Source organism: Microtus pennsylvanicus, chromosome 9, assembly GCF_037038515.1.
Source record: "Microtus pennsylvanicus isolate mMicPen1 chromosome 9, mMicPen1.hap1, whole genome shotgun sequence".
In the NCBI taxonomy this organism is placed as follows: Eukaryota; Metazoa; Chordata; class Mammalia; order Rodentia; family Cricetidae; genus Microtus; species Microtus pennsylvanicus.
This window is the reverse complement of record NC_134587.1, coordinates 57,204,939-57,227,830: the sequence shown is the minus strand read 5'-3', so window position 1 is coordinate 57,227,830 and position 22,892 is coordinate 57,204,939. Positions and strand designations below refer to the sequence as shown.

General features: G+C 44.0%; 1 protein-coding gene across 2 annotated transcripts in view; it reads left to right on the top strand.

Annotated features, from left to right (window-relative positions):
• The window catches only part of Nalf1 (NALCN channel auxiliary factor 1), a 454,783-nt gene that overhangs the window by 406,675 nt on the left and 25,216 nt on the right, over positions 1 to 22,892 (top strand). For both annotated transcript variants that reach the window (XM_075986125.1, XM_075986126.1), the window contains exon 2: positions 21,652 to 21,823. In XM_075986125.1, the coding sequence (XP_075842240.1) occupies positions 21,652 to 21,823 (172 nt within the window). The remainder of the gene's footprint in view (positions 1 to 21,651; positions 21,824 to 22,892) is intronic.

Here is a 22,892-nt window from a genome sequence, read left to right as displayed (position 1 = left end):
TGGTGTGTGTGTGTGTGTGGTGTGTGTGTGTGTGGTGTGTGTGGTGTGTGTGTGGTGTGTGTGGTGTGTGGTGTGTGTGGTGTGTGTGTGTGTGTGGTGTGTGAGTGTGTGTGTGGTGTGTGTGTGTGTGTGTGTGTGTGTGTGTGTACGTCTGGGCTTTAGCAATTGGCTGCACTGCTGGTTTCCACACAGACTGACCTCACACTGGAGTGTTTGTTTAATCAAGACGGTAGATTATCCTCATTGAACAAGATAATACACTAAACAGGTTTTCTTTCATTTGTTCCAGAAATTTTACATTAGTTGATTATGCTAGTTAATACAGTATGTTCGTTGGTGTTTTGCCCATGTGTTTGTCTGTGCCAAGGGTCAAGCCCCGGAACTGGAGTTACAGACAGGGTGCTGGGAACTGATATTATTTTCTGTTGCTATCAAATGAGAGACAATAGCCGTGTTTCTAGTGACTCGCATACTATCTCACACGTGTCAGCCAGTAGATGATGAATTAGTTAATTAACTGATAATTTACAATGCCATCTTGGGAAATGAACCCAGGTCATCTTGTATGCAAGGCAAGTGCTCTGCCCGTGAACTACATCCTGCGTGGTAAACAGATTTTTTTTTTCTGTAGCATTTCCAATTATTCCATTTTTTTCTCTTTCATGTTAATCCAAGCAAATAAAAAGGCCAAACTAATTAAAAAATTAAATTAAGTGAGGCGATGTTATTCCCCTGGCTAGAAAGTGTTCAGTTGTAACTCTGAGTAAATTACTACAAACGAGAAATAAACCGTTTGCCCAAGGCTGTAGAACACTAGAGTTCCAGGAGGAAGACTCCTCCTCTGGAGAGTCCTCGGTGTGTGGCGGGATGTGTCTCTCAGGCTGTGTGGTACCATTTCATTCATGGCTCGTGACACTGGGGACAAAGGTCCTGGAAAAGGGAAACCCTCATTTCCGTGTCTGCATCCAAGCAGGACATTAGGTCATTTGTCATCTTGAGCCGTGTTTAGTGTGGCAGGTTTCTTTACGAGTAGATACAAGCGATACATTTTTATGTAAGCGATCATACATCCTTCTGTGTTGCCAGCAGTAAAAGACTCTGGAAAGTCACCTGGAGCTTTAGATTGAGTGGTCATAGGTCATAGTCTTCCACAGAGGGACTGGACACTAAGCAGAGGGTTGGACAAGTCAGGGAGAGGAACAACTTTGATCTTTTATCTCAGGACAATTGCATGCAAGCTGACACCCTGCTCTTAAAAAAAAGGATTTAATTTTTTTGTTCTTCAAATTGAAGAGTCAAAAAATGATGAAAGAGTAGAAATACCCTGCATTCCTCTGCCATGATATCATCCACTTAGGAGGGACCTATGTCCAAACAACAGAGGTGCTTTCAAATGTGCTCGATGTCGAAGAAATAAATCTCCTGTTTGAAATTTTGGGAGTGGAATTACTTTTGGAGACATTGTTATCAAAAAAGACTTCTTCGTGGAGGAGTGATTGGCAGGCATCCCCCCCCCCACCTACTTGATATGATTTCCGGCTCGGAATAAAGAAACAAAGGGGGGAAGAACAGCTTGTGCGTGCCTGTGCAGGCTCTACCAGTTTATAAACTTACTTTATCTCCTATACACAGCCAATATTAAAATGAAACTGTGGAAAGCAAACTTACTCATGGTCTGAACTGTGTCTAAATGTAGACCAAAGGACAATGGGGGTGCAAGAACTTCTTTTGTGTTTCTTTATACAATATAATGAAATAAAACTTTAATCTGTATCTTCTTCACTGTCAACTAAAATCACAGTGGAAAGAAATCTTTAAGATGTTGGTGATTTGTATCTTTCCCCTGAGCCACAGGAAAACCATGTTTTTCTTTACATAAGCCACTTAGATGAAAATACAGTTATTTTTATTTAACAAATGCTTTCTAAAAACATGCTAAACTTTAGAAATGCTCTTCAAGTTTCAAAGCTATATCAAGGAGCATCATTATTACACGTTGATATGTCTGATGCAGACTTTTGTTTTGGGTACCTCAAAATTAATGAGCCGACCTCTAGCTGTTAGTTGAGCATGCTTCATAAATTCAAAATAGTGTTAAACTGAAAATAATGGCAATGTTTCACAGAAGAAAACATTAACTGCCCTTTGTTAGGTAGGACATTATATCCTAGCTAAATAAGGCACGGGAAAAACAAGCCTACCTGCTGTTTGCCAGGGAAAGCCAGATGTAACTCTTAGCACATATTGAAACTAAACAAAACTGTCAGGTGAATTTTGAGGATGCCCTCGCCTACCTAAGTTCTGCCCTATCAACAGGCCAAGGCACTTTCTTTACTCATTAATCAAGAAAAGCAACACACAGTCAGAAGGAGCTCCAGCACCAGGGTTGCAGGAGAAACCATGAGGAGTCAAACACAGGACCTCAATGACTTCCAGTGTGGTTGGTTCCACCAAGCAAAGCAATAGGGCTATGACAGGGGACAACGGGACCATGCCCACGCTGAAACCGATTGTCCACTCTGGGGACAGCATGCTCTCTCTGAGGTCTTGTTATTTACATTGATGTATGAATAGGGAGATGGATGGATGGGAATGGCAAACTGTTCTAACCTACGTGATGTGTAAGATGCAGACAGATCTCTGCTTCTTTAGAACATGGACCACAGAGAGCAGGGGATACTGGTGGGGGAGATCACATGAGCCTCCAGAGGGCAGCCATTGGACAGATGGTGTGCACCAGAAAAAGTGTGACAGAGCAGAGACAGGGGTGCCATTTGGGTCATACTATCATCTGCTGTAAGATGGCTATCTGAGGTCCAGACTGAGAGAGGAGAGGGTGAGAGCTCTGATGGCTTGGCCTACACCTACAGTGGTGGACCATGGAAGGGTCCTGGTGGTGTTTTTATGTCCTCTGAGAGAGGATTGCCAGGTAGCAGTGTTGGTCCATGTGCTCAAGATACCATATATGTAGCCCATTGTGAAAGAAAAACCCAGAGAATTCACATAATTTTGGTACTGTCACAGCAGAAGAGAGGCAGGGGCTGTAAATGAATTCTTCTTTCCATGGTCTTGTTTCTATTTATCATGCCCCCCATGCAGAGTGAATCTTCGGGTAAACAGGGAGCCACAGATACTGTGCCTACAGCTATCACTATGAATTACTTATAAACTCCGTGTTAATTAATGTTACTTGGCTAATTAAAATAAACATAAATTAGTTCAAAATGTATCAGTCACATTTTTTTTTCAAATATTACGTAAGAAAAGACGTTTACCACAAGAATAGGTCAATGGGTTCCTTCGTTCTCTGACGGGAGAAAATGAAAGCCCTGTCCCAGATACGCCTCCCTGTTCTGCCCTGTCTCCGGTTTCTTCTTCCAGGTTGTCACATCCTGACAGCACCTGCTGGGTGCTCACCTGGTGTAGGGCATGGAAGAGAGTGAGGGAATGACCTTCCCAGCAAGAGGTCACCTCCCTGTGCTGTGGCCACTGCGGAGGACACTGGCCTTTTACAGCACATGGAAAGGAAGCAGGAGGGAGGGGAGAGAGGCACTCCAGGCTCAGAATGACAGAAGATGACCATTTTCAAAGCGAAGGTTACTTGCTTTTCTGCGCAGCAAATGTGAGTTAGGAAGTGGGCTCTAAACTATTCTGAGTCATTGTTGAAAGGAAGGGTGAGTGGACACGTCATATTCATGTTTTGTTCAAATGAAGGGGTGAAAATTTGGAGAACTGTGGTTGCTACTTTTCACACTGGGAAGGAGCTAACAGGAAAATAATTCTCACCTTCTAACACCAGCAAGCCCTTCCCTCCCAGAACCAAGGTGCTCCTCTCCCCATGGACTTTGCTGCTTGCCAGCTGGGAAGGCTTCCAAGTCTGATGTGTCTCCCAGGAGGAGGAGAACCTCTTCACCAAATCCCTGTTGGCCATTCACCATGATCTTTAGAGGGGAAAATGACAGTGTGAATGGAGGGTTGCTTTCAGAGCCCCCAGAGCACAGACACCTAGCGTGTCTCAAGTACTGTTGTGAGAACATGGCCTGTATTCACAAGGATGTCTTCACAACCACAATGGGCTCCACACCACCAGTGTCCAATTTTATTTTTCTATGTGGGATAAACTGAGGCACAGAAGGCTGAGCACACAACACGTTTGCAGTTACCTAACTCACAGTGGCCGTGTGGGACTCAAGATATTTCTGATTACTGCTGTTAATGTCTTTACAAAAAACTCCAAAGAATCACCTAAGTCTTCCAGGGTCTTCTCTTTCGTACCGCGCTCTGTTAAAGAACTGTGTTGATCGGTGGAGATAGTGTGGGCTTATGCAAGTCATCTGGCCTTCCTGTCTTTTCAAAGATGTTGGCTGTTCCTGTGGGTTTTACCAGGCATTTGACTAAGGTACCCTTCAGTCATCAGAGCATCGGAGGAGGAAGGCTGCCTACTGCCGAGGCAGCAGGGGAAATACTGAGTTTGTGTTTGGAGCAGCGAAGTCCAAACAGGTGAAGCAATGCCTTTAATAGTGAAGGGATAGATGTCAAAACCCACAGCCTGCCGACAGAAACCCAGATTTCTGACCTGGCTCTTGTGTGACGGTGCAGCTCTCCCCGCTGTGGTTGCTTGTACGTCTGGGCCCCACACAGGAGTGTCAACAACGGAAACAGTTTTAGAAAAATAACCATAGCTGTATGGAGGAAAAACAGACTCAAAGCAGAGACTTAGAATCTAACTCAACTGAGGAAGTCAGGTTGGCATCATTAAAATACGCTGAAATCCCCGATTGTTTATGTTTTGTTTTTCAGCATCAAGGTAGAAGCCTATTTCTATCCTTTTGTTTCTCTGCAAAAATTAAATTCTTCTATGTCTTTTCTGCCCTGGTTCCTAACAAACCATCACTCAGAAACGAATCTTCAAGCTATTTCTGTAAGAAATGTCTCTATTCCTTGCCTGAACCATTAAAACCCACAAACTTCATTCTGACTTTATAATAGATTATACTAATTGAATAAATTTGACTAGTGGTTTTAATAGCTGATCATCTAAAGGGCCCACTGCAACAGTTAGTATATGAAATGACTATAATATACTAATATATACATAATATAATGAAGTAACGAACAAGGCAATGTGGGCAGGTGGGAAAGGAAGGGGGGTTGAGATGCACATATGAACCCAGAGCCCACAGAGCCCATGGGGGAAAACGAGACTTCTGCCAGTCATAAGCAGAAAGGTCTGAGGAAGTAGAAGAATCTGTTGTGGTGTAATTGCAAAGTGTCCCACGGGGGCTTCTATGTGTGGACATATGGCCCTCAGCTGGTACCACTGTTGGGGCCTTTCTCATCCCGAGTTGCAAGTGTTTTCTTATAATAAACGTCACACTGATCTATTCAAATTAGGAATTTGTTGAAGTGTGTGTTTCCCAAAAGATCCACTTCAGCCCACATCCTCGGAGTCTGTGAGGCGATCTTGTTTGGGCACAGGATCTTGGAACTTGTAATCAAATCAGGGTGGTGCCTAGGGTGGATATAATCCTGACGACTGGTGCGTTTACAAGGAAAAGAGCCAATGGAGGCAGAGACACGCAGAGAAGGCCTCTGATTGGAGGACAGAGCTGCAACCTGAGTGTCACAGGCAGAGGCCAGGGAAGTCTCTCCTGCTCAACACAGTGTGTCCAAACTGGCACATTGGCTCTGGGTCTGCTTCAAGAACCCAGAGAGTGAACTCCTTTTATTTTATTTTATTTTATTTTATTTTATTTTATTTTTAACTCCTTTTATTTTTAAGGCACTCAGTTTTTAGCTCTGCCAACCCTGGGAAGTGTTCTAGGTAACACCCTCCATTTTTCTTTTTTTCCTTCAGCAGCCAATCAGTCCCTTTTCCTGTGTTTATTTACCTTATGCAAATTTTCATCCCCCCTATCTCTCCCCATCCCCACCACCTCCAGCCTCCTGCAGGCCTTCATCTCTTTCTGTGGGAACAAGGCGTGTTATTTCTCTCTCCATAATCGTGCAGCATTAAAGTCCATCCCCCACACAGCTGTTCAAGTCATCTCACTAAAATATCTCTGAATAAGGTCCCCCCCTTTCCTAGCATGCTGTATTTTTTCTGTGATTCCTATTTAAATGTGGAAGAAAGCCTGCATTTCTTAGGGGAAATCATAGGCCATTTCCACCAAACAAGAGGTGTTATCAGCAAACCTCTGGTTGTCACCTGGTTCTCCTGAAAATGCCTTGCTATGTTTTTAACTGCAGAAAGTTGCTCTCTGGCTAGAAGGCTCCTTTGCTCCCAATTCCTGTGGTCAGACCCTTCAATTGTCCTTAGGAAGAGGGAGCACTTGGGAGTTACGTGACGGTCACATGTCACATGGCAGCCAGTAGTGACATCACACCCTGAATATATTATGATGTGCTATGCTGGCTCCATGTTTCATAACTGTGATCTTAGCAAACAAGGAACATCTACCTGACATGTAGACACTCTCTTGAACACAGTCCAGAACATTCTGAAAAATGAGCCTTTTCTTGTGCCGTTAATCCACCCCTTCCACAACCCTCTAGATTTGAGATAATAAACCTGTGTTTCACAGTTTGTAGTTGGGGACATGAATTTACACACCCATGCACCTCATCACCTACTTATCTGTCTGGTATAGAGTTTGACAGCTCTCAGACTATCTACAGTTCATAGAGTTCCTGAGATTTCCTCTTGTGTGTGTCTCTTCAGGGTGGAATTGAGGTAATTACAATACAGTTGAGAAGCCCTTGTAAGATGTTTCTATTTTCCTTCAGGCTTAGTTGGTTAGCATCCTTATCCTGAAGGTATATTTTAGACTTATTAGCCACAGAGCTAAGCTTTTTTTTTTTATTCAGTTCTATTCAGTTCTGCCTCCAGCCACCTAATTGAATGCCTAAACTTCTGTCATTGAGAAAGAGTTAGCTTGATACTAAAAGTTCCTCATCGCGTCTATACTTGGAGTTTTGCTCTAATAATGACCTGCATAAAAGCAAAAAGGAGAAAAATAACAGGGAAGAGAAATATAAGGTATATTTGTATATTGTTTTGTCACTGGAATATAATTGTCTGGTCAGACATGGCTAAGCTAAGCAGAGTTGGCCTGCTCGTTTGATGTGCACTGATGAGAAACACTCCTCTTCAAGCCTGGGTTCTAACCTTCAAAATGGAGGCATTTTTCCAGAATGCCTGCTATTTCTGTCAAGGAAGGAAAGCATGTTGCTGTGAACCTTTTACCCCCAAGGGCCTTCAAAGATGTCAAAAAGACTGGCTTTTGGCCAGGGCATCTCCCTGGAGCAATTTAAACCTAACCCTCAGGAGAGCAAAGACCTCACTGTTCACAGTACAGGAAAGCCTGCATGGCACCCAGCCTCCAGTCCCCACTAACATCTCTTCTCCCCATGCCAGAGCACTGTGACCTGCGCAGAGGGAGAGTGGCTCTCATCAGGTGGTGGGGACTTACACTCTGTTTCCTTGCTGTCCTGCCCAGGAAAGGGACAGAGTGCTAGCAGGTGGCCACCGACCCACTACAAACTGTACCCAGGCAACTTTAAAGGACAATGACCAGGAGCAAGCCCTTTGGACCCCAAGATTTTCTTTTTGCGTATTTTCTTTAGAAGGTGATGTCATCTTCCACTGTAGCAAAGGAAGTTCCTAAAGATGACTCCAAAACACAGAAACCGTTACAAGGAGTCCTTGCCTTTCGTCAACCAAATCTGCACTCGATAACTCAAAAGCTCTGTGCCTGGTTCTGAACGACTCTGCGCATACGTAATCGTCATCGTTTTGTGGAACCATTTGATTGGATGAACTCATGCATATGTTTCCCTGCATCACAAAAATAAGCATTACACGATGTGGTATGCATTCCGTCTTGAAACAGAAGTTGGTGTTTGCAGCCCTGAATTATCTTGTTCAGGAGCAGGAGATTGGGCGAATGTGTTAACAAAATAATTAATGAAGCTAATCACCCGAGTTCCAGGAAACAATGGCTAGCAAGCAGAAAGCATCCTGACAACAGACATTTCTTGTTTTACTGATCTCTATAGGGAGTTCTGATAAGTTATGTAATAACTAGTGGCTTAGTCCATTGGTCAGTTAAACTAATCAGCACAGCTACACTGTAAGACTCTAAGAACCAAAAGGCAGATGTGGTGGGTTTTCTCAGGCCTGCACTGTGAGAGGAAGGGCTAAGCGGGAATGAATTTGCAATGGGAATTGTTGGCAGGGAAGAGGAGATGAAGAGGGTATGGAAACCTTAACAGATCTTGTTAGCATTCAAACAAGCATAGCACATGGATTTCCATGTCAGCTTGCCTGTCTGAAATCCAAGTAATGGATTCTGACTGTCAATCAGTCAAACTGTAATTATCAAAAATAGTGAAGTCAGAGGCCGGTTCTCTGGAAACAGCTCGTCAAGAACCAAGGAGCTCAGCATGGCCTTTCCTGCTCAGTTTACGTCAAACCCCGTGGAAAGCCACTTACAGCGGCTGTTGACACAGCCCTGTGACTCTTAGTCAAGGACAGTGACTTGTATTCTCCTTTGCACCTGACCCTGTGTGTGGCTCAGTACAGGACCAGTGGATGGCCAGGCTGTGCAGAACCTCGCATCCTGCCTACTGGGGCTGGCTGTCCAGCTTGTCTTTGATGTTTATAAAAACAGCATCCTCATTAAAGCAGAGAACACAAAATCCTGCCACCTCAAGGGCACATGCCACCTTGTGAACGGATAATCAGGTCGCTATTTCTCTCAGACTCTGGGGACCTGCTGTTTGCCCCTGACCATACAGACAGTCTAGGGCCCTGCCTTGGGAAGGGGGCTTGCCAAAGCTCTAACTCAACCTTTGAGGTCAGCGCAGTAAGTGGAAGAAAATGTCAATCTATCACTCTTAAAAACAGAAGGACAGACAGAACCTCCCCCTTCCCTGTTCTGCCTCCATTTAAGACACAGCGTGGCCTCTACTTTTAATTTCCCATTTGAAACTCTGAAAGCTGGAAGGAAAGTAAGGATTTTTCAACAATATGCAACTTCCTTCCTATTGCTTTTCCATTTCTTGTATAATTTGTTTAATAATGTGATTATTCATGTAATAATATAATAAGAGCTAGGCAGTAACATAAGTCCGTGTGGTAAAAGCCAGTAACGTGATTATGTAATCTGTGTGTTCTGTTCCAGTTTCTCAGACTGGGGACCCAGTGAGTGCCCACTTTCTCATTCTGTCTGAGAACTAATAGGAGTTCCAACATGGTGTGAACTGGCTAAGTTTCACGCGTCTATTTTGCAGGTTTACTGTGTGCTCTTAGTTATGAACACTTGGCTAAATGCTGTATTTTAAAATTTTTTGTCTTCTGAATTTCCTCTGTCTTTAAGAATTATGTGCACTCTTAAATGTCAATTTTTAGACAAAGATTTTAGAGAAGAAAATAGACAAAGGGCTCAGGGTTTGCACCGGGTGGAAGATACGAGAGAAAAACAGTTCCCCAAATTAAGTCTGATTCTGTATTTCCATTTCAATAATAGTATTATTTTTAATACAAGAGGGTAAAATTATCGCTGATTTTGTTACTTGGTAATTAGAGTTGGGAATAATGAGCCCTCCGTCTGTTTCCTAAGCAGCCCCGCCTTCCATCTCCCTCCTGCTCCATGGCCTTGGGTGGAAACCGTAGCTGTGCCGGCACTGAATTCAATTTAGCTGCTATCGATCCTGCTTCTGTTCTTCCTGCCTAAGATCTGCTTATGTAACAGGAGCACAGCCAGACAGAAATAAACCTTTGGAACTCTGTAAGCAAACTGCTTACATATATTTTTGTCATCCTCGTTCCCCCAAATCTTAGCGGTAATGATCTGTGAGGGTGTTTCCACCTCAGAGTTCTATTTTGGTACCCGAAAAGTATTTGACTCAAGATTTTGTGGGGATTAAAATTAAAAGACTGGGAATCAGTGGGCCCACTCTGTAGAATACGATACCTATGTACTTTTTATTGAAGTAATTAGTTCGTAGCTCATATAGCAAATCTCAAATTCCCTTTCCTTCCCATTTACAGTCTTATGTTGCTGTCCACAAGTAAAATGCGGGCTAAAGCATGTGGCAGAGTCTTGTCTGGGCTCTGTTGCCCAAGGCATGCTCTACCTTCTTCTGTTTCTGGGTTCCCATATTCTTGTTGGCTTGTGTAATCTTCATGCTAGAGAAATGATGACCCCAGGAAATAGCACTGCTTTTCCTGGGGTCCTCATTCAAAAATCAGAATAAGGGCTGGAGAGATGGCTCAGCGGTTAAGAGGATTGCCTGCTCTTCCAAAGGTCCTGAGTTCAATTCCCAGCAACCACATGGTGGCTCACAACCATCTGTAATGAGGTCTGATGCCCTCTTCTGGCCTTCAGGCATTACACACAGAAAGAATATTCTATACATAATAAATAAATAAATAAATATTTTAAAAAATCAGAATAAAAGTAATTCCCTGTCAATTTAACTATTTCACTTGCTTTCTGCCAATTCCTAAATGCTTGGATCAAAATATACAGTTTCCTGTGCGGAAACCAGGTGGATCTCAGTGAGTTCCAGGACAACCAGGATACAGAGAAACCCTGTCTAAAAATAAAAAATAAAATAAATTCCATGCGTACATACTAAAGGATCTGGTGTGAGGATTCACGAGGAGACAAGGTTGTTCTGGGTGAAAGAACCTAGAAGCTTAGAACCAGCAAAACCCTCCGGGACCACGTTTTTACTCCCCTGCTCTTCGTATTTGAGATATCTTGGACTTTCTGTGTCCTCCAAAACAGGCTCTGGGGACTGGGCTTGCAACTCCCAGAAACAAGCGTTCCTCGCAGCCTCACAGATTAGCTCCATATGTCCCTGGCTTTGAGCTGCCTGGCCCGAGTGCTCTAAAGCCAATGCCGTGCCAGGACCCATGGCAGGAGTGAGCCAAGCGGCTTGCCCTTTCTTACCTTGGCTTTGTTTCGCGATGCTTACGTCATAGTGACTGCAGAGGGGACTGACACGCAGGTCAGGTGTCCACACTCCCCAGACTTTCTAAGAGTTTAAATTTAGGCTTAATTGGGGTTTGTTTATCATGAGAGGACCTAACTTTTCTTATAGTTTTAACACATTTCTGTGATATCCAGCTATCCCAACGTCTATTAGAAAATGAAAATTTAGAAGTACTTAAAAGCCTTAGACTGTTTCGTGAGGTAAAACCCAATGGAAGCTGGTGAGGATGCTGTCCAGCCACCCCTGGGGTGGGATCTCACAGGTCCTGAGGACCATCTGGACCTTTCAGGTTCCACCCTGGGACATCATGTCTTCAGGTTCTTAGTTTCAAATACACTAACCTGATCCTCAAAATCCCAGAAAACAATCAAGCCTTCTTCCAGGGGAGCAGAGCTAGATTTCTTGCCTTTTGCTTATTGCAGTCAGAAGCCTTGGGAAGGGGCCTCAGTGAACACCAGGTGTGGGCTTAGAGACGACAAGACACAGGAGCTAAATCACATGGAGCATGGCTTGGTCTAGTGGCATTTCCCATGTTGAGCCATGTCTTATTAGTTCTAGTCCGATAAGAAAGCAACTTCAAATTTTCTCATTTATCACAGCAAAGGGAGTCTAGTGGGGGCTTGGAGGACAGGGGAGACAGCGTCATTTAGGTGAATCCTTAACAGTGCCACCACCTGGTGGCTGTTTGGCTTTGCAGTACGTTTCCCGTGTAATTTTTTTAAATAACAATAAAAGGAAATTGGGAATGACTCAAATATGGTAAGAACTGAGGAATGTGTAGGTTTTTATTGAAAGATACATGTGTCTTGTCTAGCAGGCAGGCAGTTTTTTAGACCATGTGTTCTATCTTCCATTCTCCCTATTTGCCCCAACAGAGAAAAATCATTTATAAAACTTACATCGTCAACTTTTTTTTTGTCAAAAATCAATGCTCTCCGAGCTTCCCTATGAGGCTCTGGGTCTGGTTCTCCACAGCTATTGCTGCACTCCCCGTGTCTGCATTAGGAAGTGCAGGGAGACTTCAGGCTTGCTCTCTCTTCCCTCTCCCTCCCTCTCCTTCTCCCTCCCTCTCCCTCTCCCTCTCTGTCTGTTTCTTCCTTGGGTACTCTCCCTATTTTCTTGGTCATATCTTCTTTGTATTCCTCCCTCGCCAGTTTTTCTCGAGAAGCAATAAATATTTATTATCTTGAATTTTGTAATTTTTCTACATAATGCTACTGCTTTACATATGTTGAAAGTCATAAAAGATGACGAAGACGCATATGGGCAAACACAATGTCAGAATCATCGTGTGTTCCCATACACAAAAGACTTGCACATTTTGCTCTGACAGGTTCACAGAGATAAAATGGGTGAACTTATATTACATGTCTTACTCCTGTGCATGTAGAGTTGCTTTTAGAGTTTGAGGGCCTGCAGAAAGAAGGAGCAAGGAAAAAACACTCCTCATATTTTCTAAGGAGATTACATTTTAATTTTCCATTTAAAAATGAGAATTTCTTGAATTATATTGAGTTATATTGAATCATATGAACTTTCCATTTTTTTTTAGTCAAAAAGGGTTGAATATCAGGAATGTCATTTGATTTCATTTAATAAGATTAATATACTCAGAAGTGCATGTATGAGCATAGACGGCGGTGCCCCCATAAGAGGCACCTCCGGCATTTGGCGGCAGCCAACACATTGTTTCTCAACAGCTCCATCATTTCTTCTCAAGGGCAAACGGAGATGAGAAAGGACAGCTTTGCGGCCATTTGCCAAGACTTTGATTCAGGAGCAAGGAGTTCCTTTATCCTTGATCCTTGCAGGCGCTGGAAGCTTCCTTTGGAATCTAGGCAAAAAACAAAAACAAAAAAGCCATAGTTTTGCAGAGACAGCAATGGGCAGAGACATGAACCCAGAAACCCTACCTGGTGGATGAGCTTTCTTGTACCCAGAGAGACCTTAATTAATGTTAATGGAGAAACCTCCTTCAGAACCCAATTAAGCACTTAGCCAGCTTCTTAATGGCCCCTGCTCTGAGCCGGGGTGTGGAGAGGGGAATTGATTTAGCACCGGGGATGAGCCGATGACTGGGCCGTGGGCACGGCGTGCAGCCTTCTCTCGGTAAACAAGCTCTTCTTCATATCCCTTATCCACTTGGCACCGCCGGTGGACACCTCGCTTGCACTCTTGAACTCCGCTCTGAAAAGGTTAGCAGCTGAGCCAAAGGCGTCCCCCGATGCACAATAGCAGTTGTACAGAGCACTTTGAAGGATACACAGATCTTGAGTACCTAATTATACCGCAGGTGCTGTGCCTCCCCCAGGGTGAGACGGGTTCTAGAATTCTCTCTCATCACAGACCGACATCGTGAAAACTCCGCAGGGCTCAGGAGACAGTGCCTTCCCCAAAGCGCTTCTCCCTAGGTGTGGGCCTCCCTCTCCCGTCAGCATGACTGGTGTTGATTTTACATCAGCAGACAAGGTATTCCCTCACTTAAATGTCTTAAATGAAATTCAGAATAAACAGGCTCACTTAGGCCTGTTATAATTACAAAAATCTTAATGTGTGCGTGTCTACAGCATGGCCTGTATTTTTATCTGAGCCCTTTTTGGTTCCGATAATATTCTACTGGAAGCCCAAGGCAAAGCAATAATAGGGAATTCTACACAACCATCCGGAAATATGGCTTCTATGAAGCCAGAGAAGATAATCAGTTTTCAGGGTCAACCTTAATATCTGGAATCGGGTGGGGCGGGCTTGGTATGCAAGCAAGGGCATCAACAACTTAGCATCCTCACCAGTCCCTTCAGCTTGCTTCTGAAGGAATGTTTTTGACCAGAGAGCACACTTCATGGACCGTGGCATGAGAAAAGCTTAGCATGGAGCTCCCCAGGCTCTGTCTGCTGTGTAGCAAGACTTCCTTCCTCTCTCTTACTCCCCTACCTAAGCTTAAGACCTAAGCTTTCTACCTCTGACACACAGAGATGTTTGGCAGTCTCGTGTTGCTGAGCTAGAGGAGGTCATCTCTGAGAAATGGTTGGAACCACATACATAACCGCAGACTCAAATACTCCTTTTAGTATGTTTTTAGTTTGTTTTCCAAATAGGTTGTATTAGGTGGTAGCTGTCGCTACCCCTTATTGAGACCAACCCGCATGGTTACAGTTTCTCTCAATTTACTGATAGACTTATATTCAGCTATAATCAATAGGTGGTGCAATCTATTAGCTGACATACCTGACTTATATTCTTCTTGTGGCATAGACTCCATATACGTTGCTGAAATGAATAAGTTAATCAAGAGGACTGATTTCATTAGTTATACTGTGAAGTACCACACACAAAGAAGAGCTTCTACTTTGATATATGGGGCTTTGCCAACACGTAACATCAGCAGAATCTTGTTAAACTTGATTATAGCTCACTTTTGCAGGAATGTAGATGGCTCCTGTGATATATTCAGGTAATAAATGCTGCGGCTTCCTCCCTTGAAGGAGCTGTCTCTTCAGCATGCTTTCTTTTCCATTTCGCTGTCAGTCTTACCATATAGGAAGTAGCGTGCACCGGGGTGAATGGTGGTAGCTTTTCCAAGTGCCTACTTTATTGTGTATCAAGACCAGAAAATCACCAGTCCTGCGCCGCCTGGAGTTGAAGACGTGGTATTTCAGAAAAACACGGGTCTGAAATTATAACACTGATATTATCAAGATACTTCGCTCAGATGATCTAAAATCACAGGAGATCATCACTGTGTTGTTAGAATCATTTCTACAAGCATTGTTTTTCCAGGCATGCTCTGTAGGACTCACACACATTGTTCCTTAGGTGCCGGCAGCTTGTGGCATTCAAGCCCACTCATAGCTACATGAAGATCAAGGCACATAGGTCATGGAAGGCTCCATAGACGTCTGAAAGCATTATAAACAAAATAGCTGGCAGGCTGGAAATATGGTTCCACATTCCCATTATCAAAGAAGAACAGGTGTCAGCGGTGGCGCAAGACTCAACCAATCATAGCAAGTCTGAAGGGCATCAGTACCACTTGCATAACCAAGATGGCTTTGTTATCTTTTGTGAAAGAGAAACTGAGAAAAATATTACATTGGAGCTGCAATTAATTGAAAATACCCAGTATCTATGCTCTGTGGGAAGGAAGGAGAGGGAGAGGGAGAGGGATCTGAGCTCCAACTAAAACAGAAATGTCAGCAGTGACCTTAAAGAGCTTCCTATGATTTTCTAATGTTGTTGAGTAGCCCATTCTGTTTTTTCACCTATTTTGCCACAATCAATCAGAAACAACATGTCACAGGAATGCCCGCATACAGTCCGCATCACGTATGCCCCACATGAGACGCATAATGTTGGGTGGATGTAATGCTTTGTGTGTTACTTGGGAAGGCGCATTTTTACAATGCAGCATCCAATAGTGACAGATGTCTTTAGACTGTATGTCTGGCCAGGAAATTGAATTCTGGCTTCTCAGCTTTGTATGGTCTCTCATGCTACACATGCTAACAAACAGATACCGCGCAATTGTTTTGCTCACATTGGAAAATACGAAAGATTTTTTTGACTCAGGATGATTTGAAATAAAAACAAGGTTCTTAAAGTCACAGCGATATAACCAAGCTGAGTTTTCACAAGTACTGATTCCTCCCCATTGTAAGGTCACGTGCATGCTCTCCCACTCGGGGTCTCTGCAGCAGCTCCCTGCCTGTGACACCTACAGTCTGATGCTCTGCTGCTTAGTCAGCGTGTCAGCAGAAACTCCAGGCCATCACTGCTGGCGATTGTTTGACTGACAGGCCAGTGGCCCAGGAGAGCATCCCCCTCGACAGAGAAACGGAAGTGTTCATGCGTGCATCACGCAGTTAGTTTTGTTTGTTTGCTGCTTCAGCTCATGTGTGAGGAAAACAGGCAGAAGGGGCATTGCAATAAGACAATGGGAATAGAATCTGTCCAAATGTGCAGAGAGAAATGAGGGAGGAGAGAGAGAGAGAGAGAGAGAGAGAGAGAGAGAGAGAGAGAGAGAGAGAAACGACAATATGTCATATCCAGGTGGGTCACATTCAGAATTCAAGGAAAAGGTAGATTTTTGAATTGTGTTCACAGTATCTTTAGAAGTAAGAAGATTAAATTTTATGTAGATTTTAAATAGGTATCTTAAAATCTATCCCAAAGCCAGGAGTATTGAGACACATCTGTAGTTTTAATACCTAGGAGACTGAGGAAGGATTGAGAGATCAAGGCTAGCCTGGTTTATAAGGGGGATACGATCTTAAAAATAAATAAAAAAAATAATATATATTTCAGTTTTGTTCTTGAATGCCCCTTCCCTACCAGTTGATTAATACTTGAGTTTATATGTTGCTGAAATTTGCTTATTTCAATATGAAATCGACGTTTGCTTATTCTGTCCATTTTTTTTATCCTTTTTTGTAAAGAAACTTGAGGAAAATTACCTCCTTGGTTAGGGATGTTACCTTGTTTACATGGGGATAATCCCCTCTTGCTACAGTTTCCTTTGATCGTCAGCCCATTTTTCATTTCAGATCTGTAATTTTAAAACAATTCCCACCACTGTCAGCACCGTGACACAGATCTTTATCTGTGCCCAGTTTACAGTTACTCTTGATATTATTTGTAATTGAATAGAATTTATTAATGTGCTTATTTAAAAAACTCTGACAGAGTACAACGTACTCTGTCACAACGTACAACGCAAGGACAAATGGCGAGTGTTACATTCTAGCACATTGTATGGACATGTTTGTCAGGTTCTGGGTCAGCTGAAACAATTTGGGCTGCAAACACACATCTGATAGGCAAAACTGAGAGCGTTCTTCGTCTGTGCAGTGACCTGCTTTATCGTGGGTATGAATATTCATTTTGCAAGCAGATGATTCTTAGAGCTAACTGTCCAGATTTTCTGGTGTAAGTTGTACAAGCTGTGGAAGTCTTTTCTGGATTTAACGGCGTTGTATTTCAGTGTCTGGCGCAGTTTGTGTGGGGATTTACTTTGAGACTGAAACTGGGTATAGCCTTGTCCTTCTGAGGGAGCACATTTCATCTCTGAAGCGTCTGGAATCCCTAGCTCCAAAGCTTCCTGTTGCAGTGTTCCAGGACCCTTGTTTGCAAGGACGACAGTTCCCATCTGTCAGAGTTGTCAATAATTACTCCACGGTGGTGATAATGGTTCTTCAACAGTACATTTTGTTGTTTTTGTTATTAAAATGCATATCTGATGGGTATCTGGTTCTGGATAAGACAGAAGAGAACATTAGAAATGTTCCATTTTCTGCTTCTGCTGGAGAAGCAGAGCTGCCTGCCTTCCTGGCGCTGCATCTCAGCATGCTTACAGTACAAGTCCAAGACCAGAGGTGTCTCTTTCTGCATTAGCTCTGAAGAACACCACCTCCCTTTTCTCCTCGTCCTGTGCCCTCGGAGAACAGGAAATGTCTATGTCTTACCAACTTCCCAGAGATGAGATTGGAAAGGGGGAATGGAAAACAAGAAATAACCAGCCAAGACCCATTGTCAGAAATATTCTAGGGAGAATTCCAAAGTCCTATCTTTCAACTTAATCATCCATCTTAATTTGTATAACTTAATTTCTCTTCCATTTTACCTAAATGCCTATCTGATTTTTTTTCCTGATTTTCTGGGCAGTTGTGGGGTTTAAGCTGCTGAAAACATATGTTTTCTGAATTTCACCATTTATGAAGAAATACAGGAATGTGGCCCCTTCCTTTTGTGACCCAAAGTGGATGGAGCACTTAAGACACACTGAATGAGTTATTAACTGTATTTTACTAAATCCGGAACACTATCTGAATATGTGTACTTGAGGTCATGTGTGCGCGATGGGGGTGGTTATAGAAATTGCTGAGTCACACCTGTGGGCACAGGGGAGCGGTGTGAACGACTGTCATCACTGAGCAAGGCAACAGCCTCACACTTCATCCAGAGCTCTGCTGCTTAGCCTAATTCGGTTGCCTTGAAAAGCGGGGCAACAAAGGACACAGAGCCCATCCGTTTCCGGATTAAAATAGGACAAGGCTAAGACTGGCCAGAAAGAGTGGATCTCCCTGCCTAGAATAGGAAGGCCTAACTTAGCCCGCGTAAGTCGTGACCCCTTTGCATGCAACTTCATCGGGACAGACCTGGTTTCATTCATTCACTGAGTCATTCATTCAGAAAGAGGGTGAGCCTCACCCACCGTCTCTTTACAACTCCATCAGTGAGTCAGCAGACATGGTTCTTGTCTTTGGAGGTGGGGGTGGGAAGGAGGGGTAGGGAGGAGGCAGGATTGTTTCATATGGTCATTTAGATAAAACTCATTAAAACCGTCTTCTATAATTTAAGCAAGCTCTCCGTCTTTCGTGTTTATGCAACAGAACTGAGAATTTACATGATTTATCTCATAGCGTAAGACACTAGAATCCCAGTTCAGCCAAGCCAGGCGTCTCCTAAACGCCCGACCGACACACTGCAGTCAGTCAGTCTCCCGCCAACTTGGGAAGCCCGTGTGTTTTACCCTGTCTTACAATGAACACACTCGTAAGTCTTCTGGGCATTTTACTGATTCGTGTTTATGTAAGGAAAATATTCTAAAACACATAAATGTGTAGAAAGGCATACTAAAAATATTCAGCAAAGTCTGTTGAAAATGTCTACAATTGACTCTGCACCTGGGTAATGGAGTAACTGAATCTATGTCCATGTGAAGGAAAGATAGGAAGGTGGATGAGGGAGAGAGTGGAAGAGAGAGAGAGAGAGAGAGAGAGAGAGAGAGAGAGAGAGAGAGAGAGAGACTGAGCAAGCGCACTAGAGAGTCAGAGCTAGACAGATACACTTCTTAATTGGAGGCGGTTGTTAATTTGGGTAATAGACAATTCCAGGTACATCTCTGGCTCCTTCCTCATTAGCTAAATCATTATTCACGTCAGCAATTCATAAAGTTTGAAGCTTGTGTCAGAAACTCATAAATGCTGTGAGCCTCTGCCGTACTTTACGTCTTTCACTGTGGGGGGCGGCTGTGTGTGCCCCTGGCAGAAGGATATTGCAGAACAACGGTAGATGTGCGGAACATACTTCCACATCCAAGGCTCACCCTAGAGGAGGCATGTTTCTTCTTTTTCTCTCCTTCCTTTTCCTTTTCTTTCTCCTGTTTTTCTGATTGCTTTTTTTGTAACAGGGCCTCACACAACTAAGTAAGCCCTTTAGCATGGCCTCACATCCCTGGCCCGTTTTCATTTTTTGTTCCTTTGTTTATTTGTGTTTTAGAGATAGAGTCACACTAAGTCACCTGGGTTGGCCTTGAATATAAAGCACAGGCTGGTCTGAACTCTGGAATACCAAGGATCTCAGGTCTACACCATCCATTCCCACTTGGAAGAGGTGCTGCCCCCAAACGCCAGTCACGGAGTAACACGACCTGATGTTGACCTTCACATGACCGTGGTGTAGACCAGTGGTGGCACACACCTTTAATCCCAGGAGCCACACTAATTCTCCATAGAAACCAGGTGGTAGTGGTGCACGCCTTTAAGCCCAGCACTGGAGATGAATATAAAGACGGGAGGAGACAGCCCTCAGACACAGTCACATTCTGAGATTCCTAGAGGCAGAATTGTCATTTTGGACTGAGGTAGAGAGGTAAGAGCCAGTGGCTGGTTGTTTTGCTTTTCTGACCTTCAGGTTGAACCCCAATTTCTGTCTCTGGGTTTGTATTAACCATGCTACAGGCATATTGTCACGGGCACATGGTCAGCACACAGCAGCTCCCTGGGAGATCAGGGACAGTTACAGGAACCCGTCCGTTAGACAGTTCACTTAGTGGTGTATTCCCAGGCCCGAGTCCACTCTTCCCAGTACTCTCTCCAGATTCTTTCCAGCATGTTCTGTTTATAATTTTTCAAGTCATTTTTTTTTGCAAGAGTACGGAATTGCCTTCTCTCCCTGAGCACATCTTTCCCGGTTGATGTTGGAAGATTCTAGCAAATGTCCTCCTTTATCACAAACATGTCTGCACGGGGAAAAGATAATTCCTTCATTATATAAAAACTGTTCCTCTGCCTTAATCTCTCAAGTGACGCTAAAATATTTCTTCTCTGTTCTCGCTGTTTTGTTTCGTTCACACGGTTTCCTCTGACTGATTTCGGTACCGAAATGTGAGCATCCAAACTGCCTAGGCTCCCCCAAAGCCAGTACGTGCAGTAGGATCAAAACCCCACTGCGATTGTTCTTGAGTTCTCAGTATTCCTCATTGTCCGCTATGTTCAGCTAGTCCGGATTTATCCCATGCTTTTTCAGACCCAGGCCAGCTGGCCTTGGTGAGTTCCCGATAGAACATCCCCATTGTCTCAAATGCCCTTTCTCCAGTGGGAGTTGTCTGTGGCATATCCAAACATTCAGGTCCATCACAGCCCTGAAAGGCACGGAAGCTGGCCACGGGTGAGGCTAGCTCACTGTAGGAAGTGGCGCTCCTCTGTCTGCCCCCTTCTGTCTGATGGTGAGAAAAGCTGCTCCTGTTGCTCGCTGACTGGCTCCTTTAAGCAAAAACAAAAATCTGAACTGGAAATAAGTTCAAGGCAGAATAAATGTGGGTCTGTCTCAGACAGGCAAGCAACGCCAAGGGAAAGGACGAATGAGAGGCTATGCCACGCCGTTGTCTGTGGGTAAAGAGCAGACGTATACAGGCCATAACTTGACACGCAGATACATTGATATACGGTTAATGCTAAACTATCCGTTTTTCAAGGTAGAATATAATACACGAAACGTTACCTTAATAGTGTTATTTACCCCCTGGAAACAAACAGGATCTTCCACTGTTGTTAAAGACCTGGGGGGGGGGGGACACGGATTTTACTGATCTATGTTGCTTCGTTTAAATTTAGATTTAGTTCATGGCAGAAAAAATAAAGTGAATTTTCAAATGTGTACTCCCTCCAGTAGCCACCACACAAAAAGAGATCAATGAAGCCACGTGTTAGTAAATGACGTAAATACTTAGCAAACATAGATCACACTGGGTAAAAAGGTCAGGCCCTGGTGAAGGGACCCTCTGTCCTCTAAACAAGTGGAGCATATTACGTCTGATCTGTGCTGAGTGTTTCCGCTTTGGGTGAGGTTTTTGGTGCCGTTGATGTGAGTCACCAACGCAAGTACCCATATTTTTGTTGTTGCTCTGTGCGTTGGGGAAAGCAGGCTCACAAGCGTCTGCATCCCCTGCGGGTCGTCCTTGCAAAGCTCTTAGCGCCATCTAGTGTCCAAGCGAGGTATGAGACGTGGGAGAGGTGGGGAAGCCACTGGATTTCTCGGCTCAGGGCAGAGAGAACAGGGGGCTTATTGCGTCTTTACTTCATATACCACGGAATCCTTAAAATGTTAGCTTCTGCTCAAATCCAGGGTGCTTCCAATTAAATGCTTTTCACTCTTGTGGGACTGTGTCCAATACCGTTAGCTCTCACTGCAGATACTCATAGCTGCGTTATTCCCATGTAAAGACGGCCAGTGCATAAACCACGCGCCCTCTGAGCTGTCTCCTGACCTGTGTGAAAACAAGCATGCTCTCCCAGTCGAGCCTTTCCCTAATAAGAGACGCAGCAGTAGCATTCCCTCCACATCGCTGATTTTTCTCTCCTTTCTTTTCAGATTGTCTACAAAGCCTGGCTCTGCTCCCAGTATTTTGAAGTCACACAGTTTAACTGCAGAAAGACAATTCCATGCAAGCAATATTGTTTGGAGGTGCAGACCAGGTGTCCGTTCATATTGCCCGACAATGACGAAGTCATCTACGGAGGCCTCTCCAGCTTCATCTGCACAGGTACGGCTGGGGCTGGGGCTTGCTTTGGTCTCCATCCATCTGTGGCTTCCTTTGGCTCACATAACCTGGAGCCCGCACAAACGTGTTTTTACATGGCCTCTCTTCTAGACGAACAGAAAAACCTCCCAAACTGACCTAAACAGAGTCAACCTCTCCACCACACATCAACCCTCCAGCTGTGACTCTCTGTGAAGGTCCCATGAGGATAGCTGCAGGGGGAACATACTTACACCATGGTTCCTGTGTGCGTGTGTGTGATGAAGTCTGTCACCATATCTTAATCGGTATTGAGAACAAAAAGAATGTCAATCTGGGTCACATGTGTGCATATTGGTATGTAAGAGCCCTAGGCAGGTGATCTCTGTATTTTCTGCATTATATATTTCTACTTCTTTTGGAAAAGAAAAAAGAAAAACTCAGACCGGGCAGGATGTCAACACCAGCACATGTCTCTAGAAACCCATGAGCATTATGTAGTTGAGGCGGACATGGAATCCAAGGTCAACGCTCAGAGCTGTCTCCACCTGAAACAGCTGGGTGATGAGAACAACGCCCTTACTAGAACACGGTCCCCCCTGAGTTCCTTATGTACTCTCAGAAGAGGAGGGACGGCCCATTTTTCTAAACTATTTGTCTTGATTTATCTCCTGCTTGATGTTTGAGTTTTGAACATAAAAATAGTCTGGGGAAACCAGACGTTCTCTTTGTATTTGGGCTTTCAAACATTTCCCTGAACAGTGGAAGAATGAGAAAGATAGGTGTGTGCAGGCAGGTACCTGCTGCTTGTCCTGACTACCTGGAACTCAGTCCCTGGGGCCAAGACAGCAGAAGGAGAGAGTCCACCCCTTCACGTTGTCCTCTGATCATACATGTAGGCACACACAAAATTAATTTTAAAATAAACAAATATAATAAAAAATAAGAGGCTGGAGAGAAGGCTGAGAGGTTAAGAGCACTTGTTCTTGCAGAAGACCTGGGGTTGCTTCCCAACAACCCCACAGTGGGTCACAACCCTCTGTAACTCCAGTGCCAGGGCATCTAATGCCCCTTCTGACATCTACAGGCATCA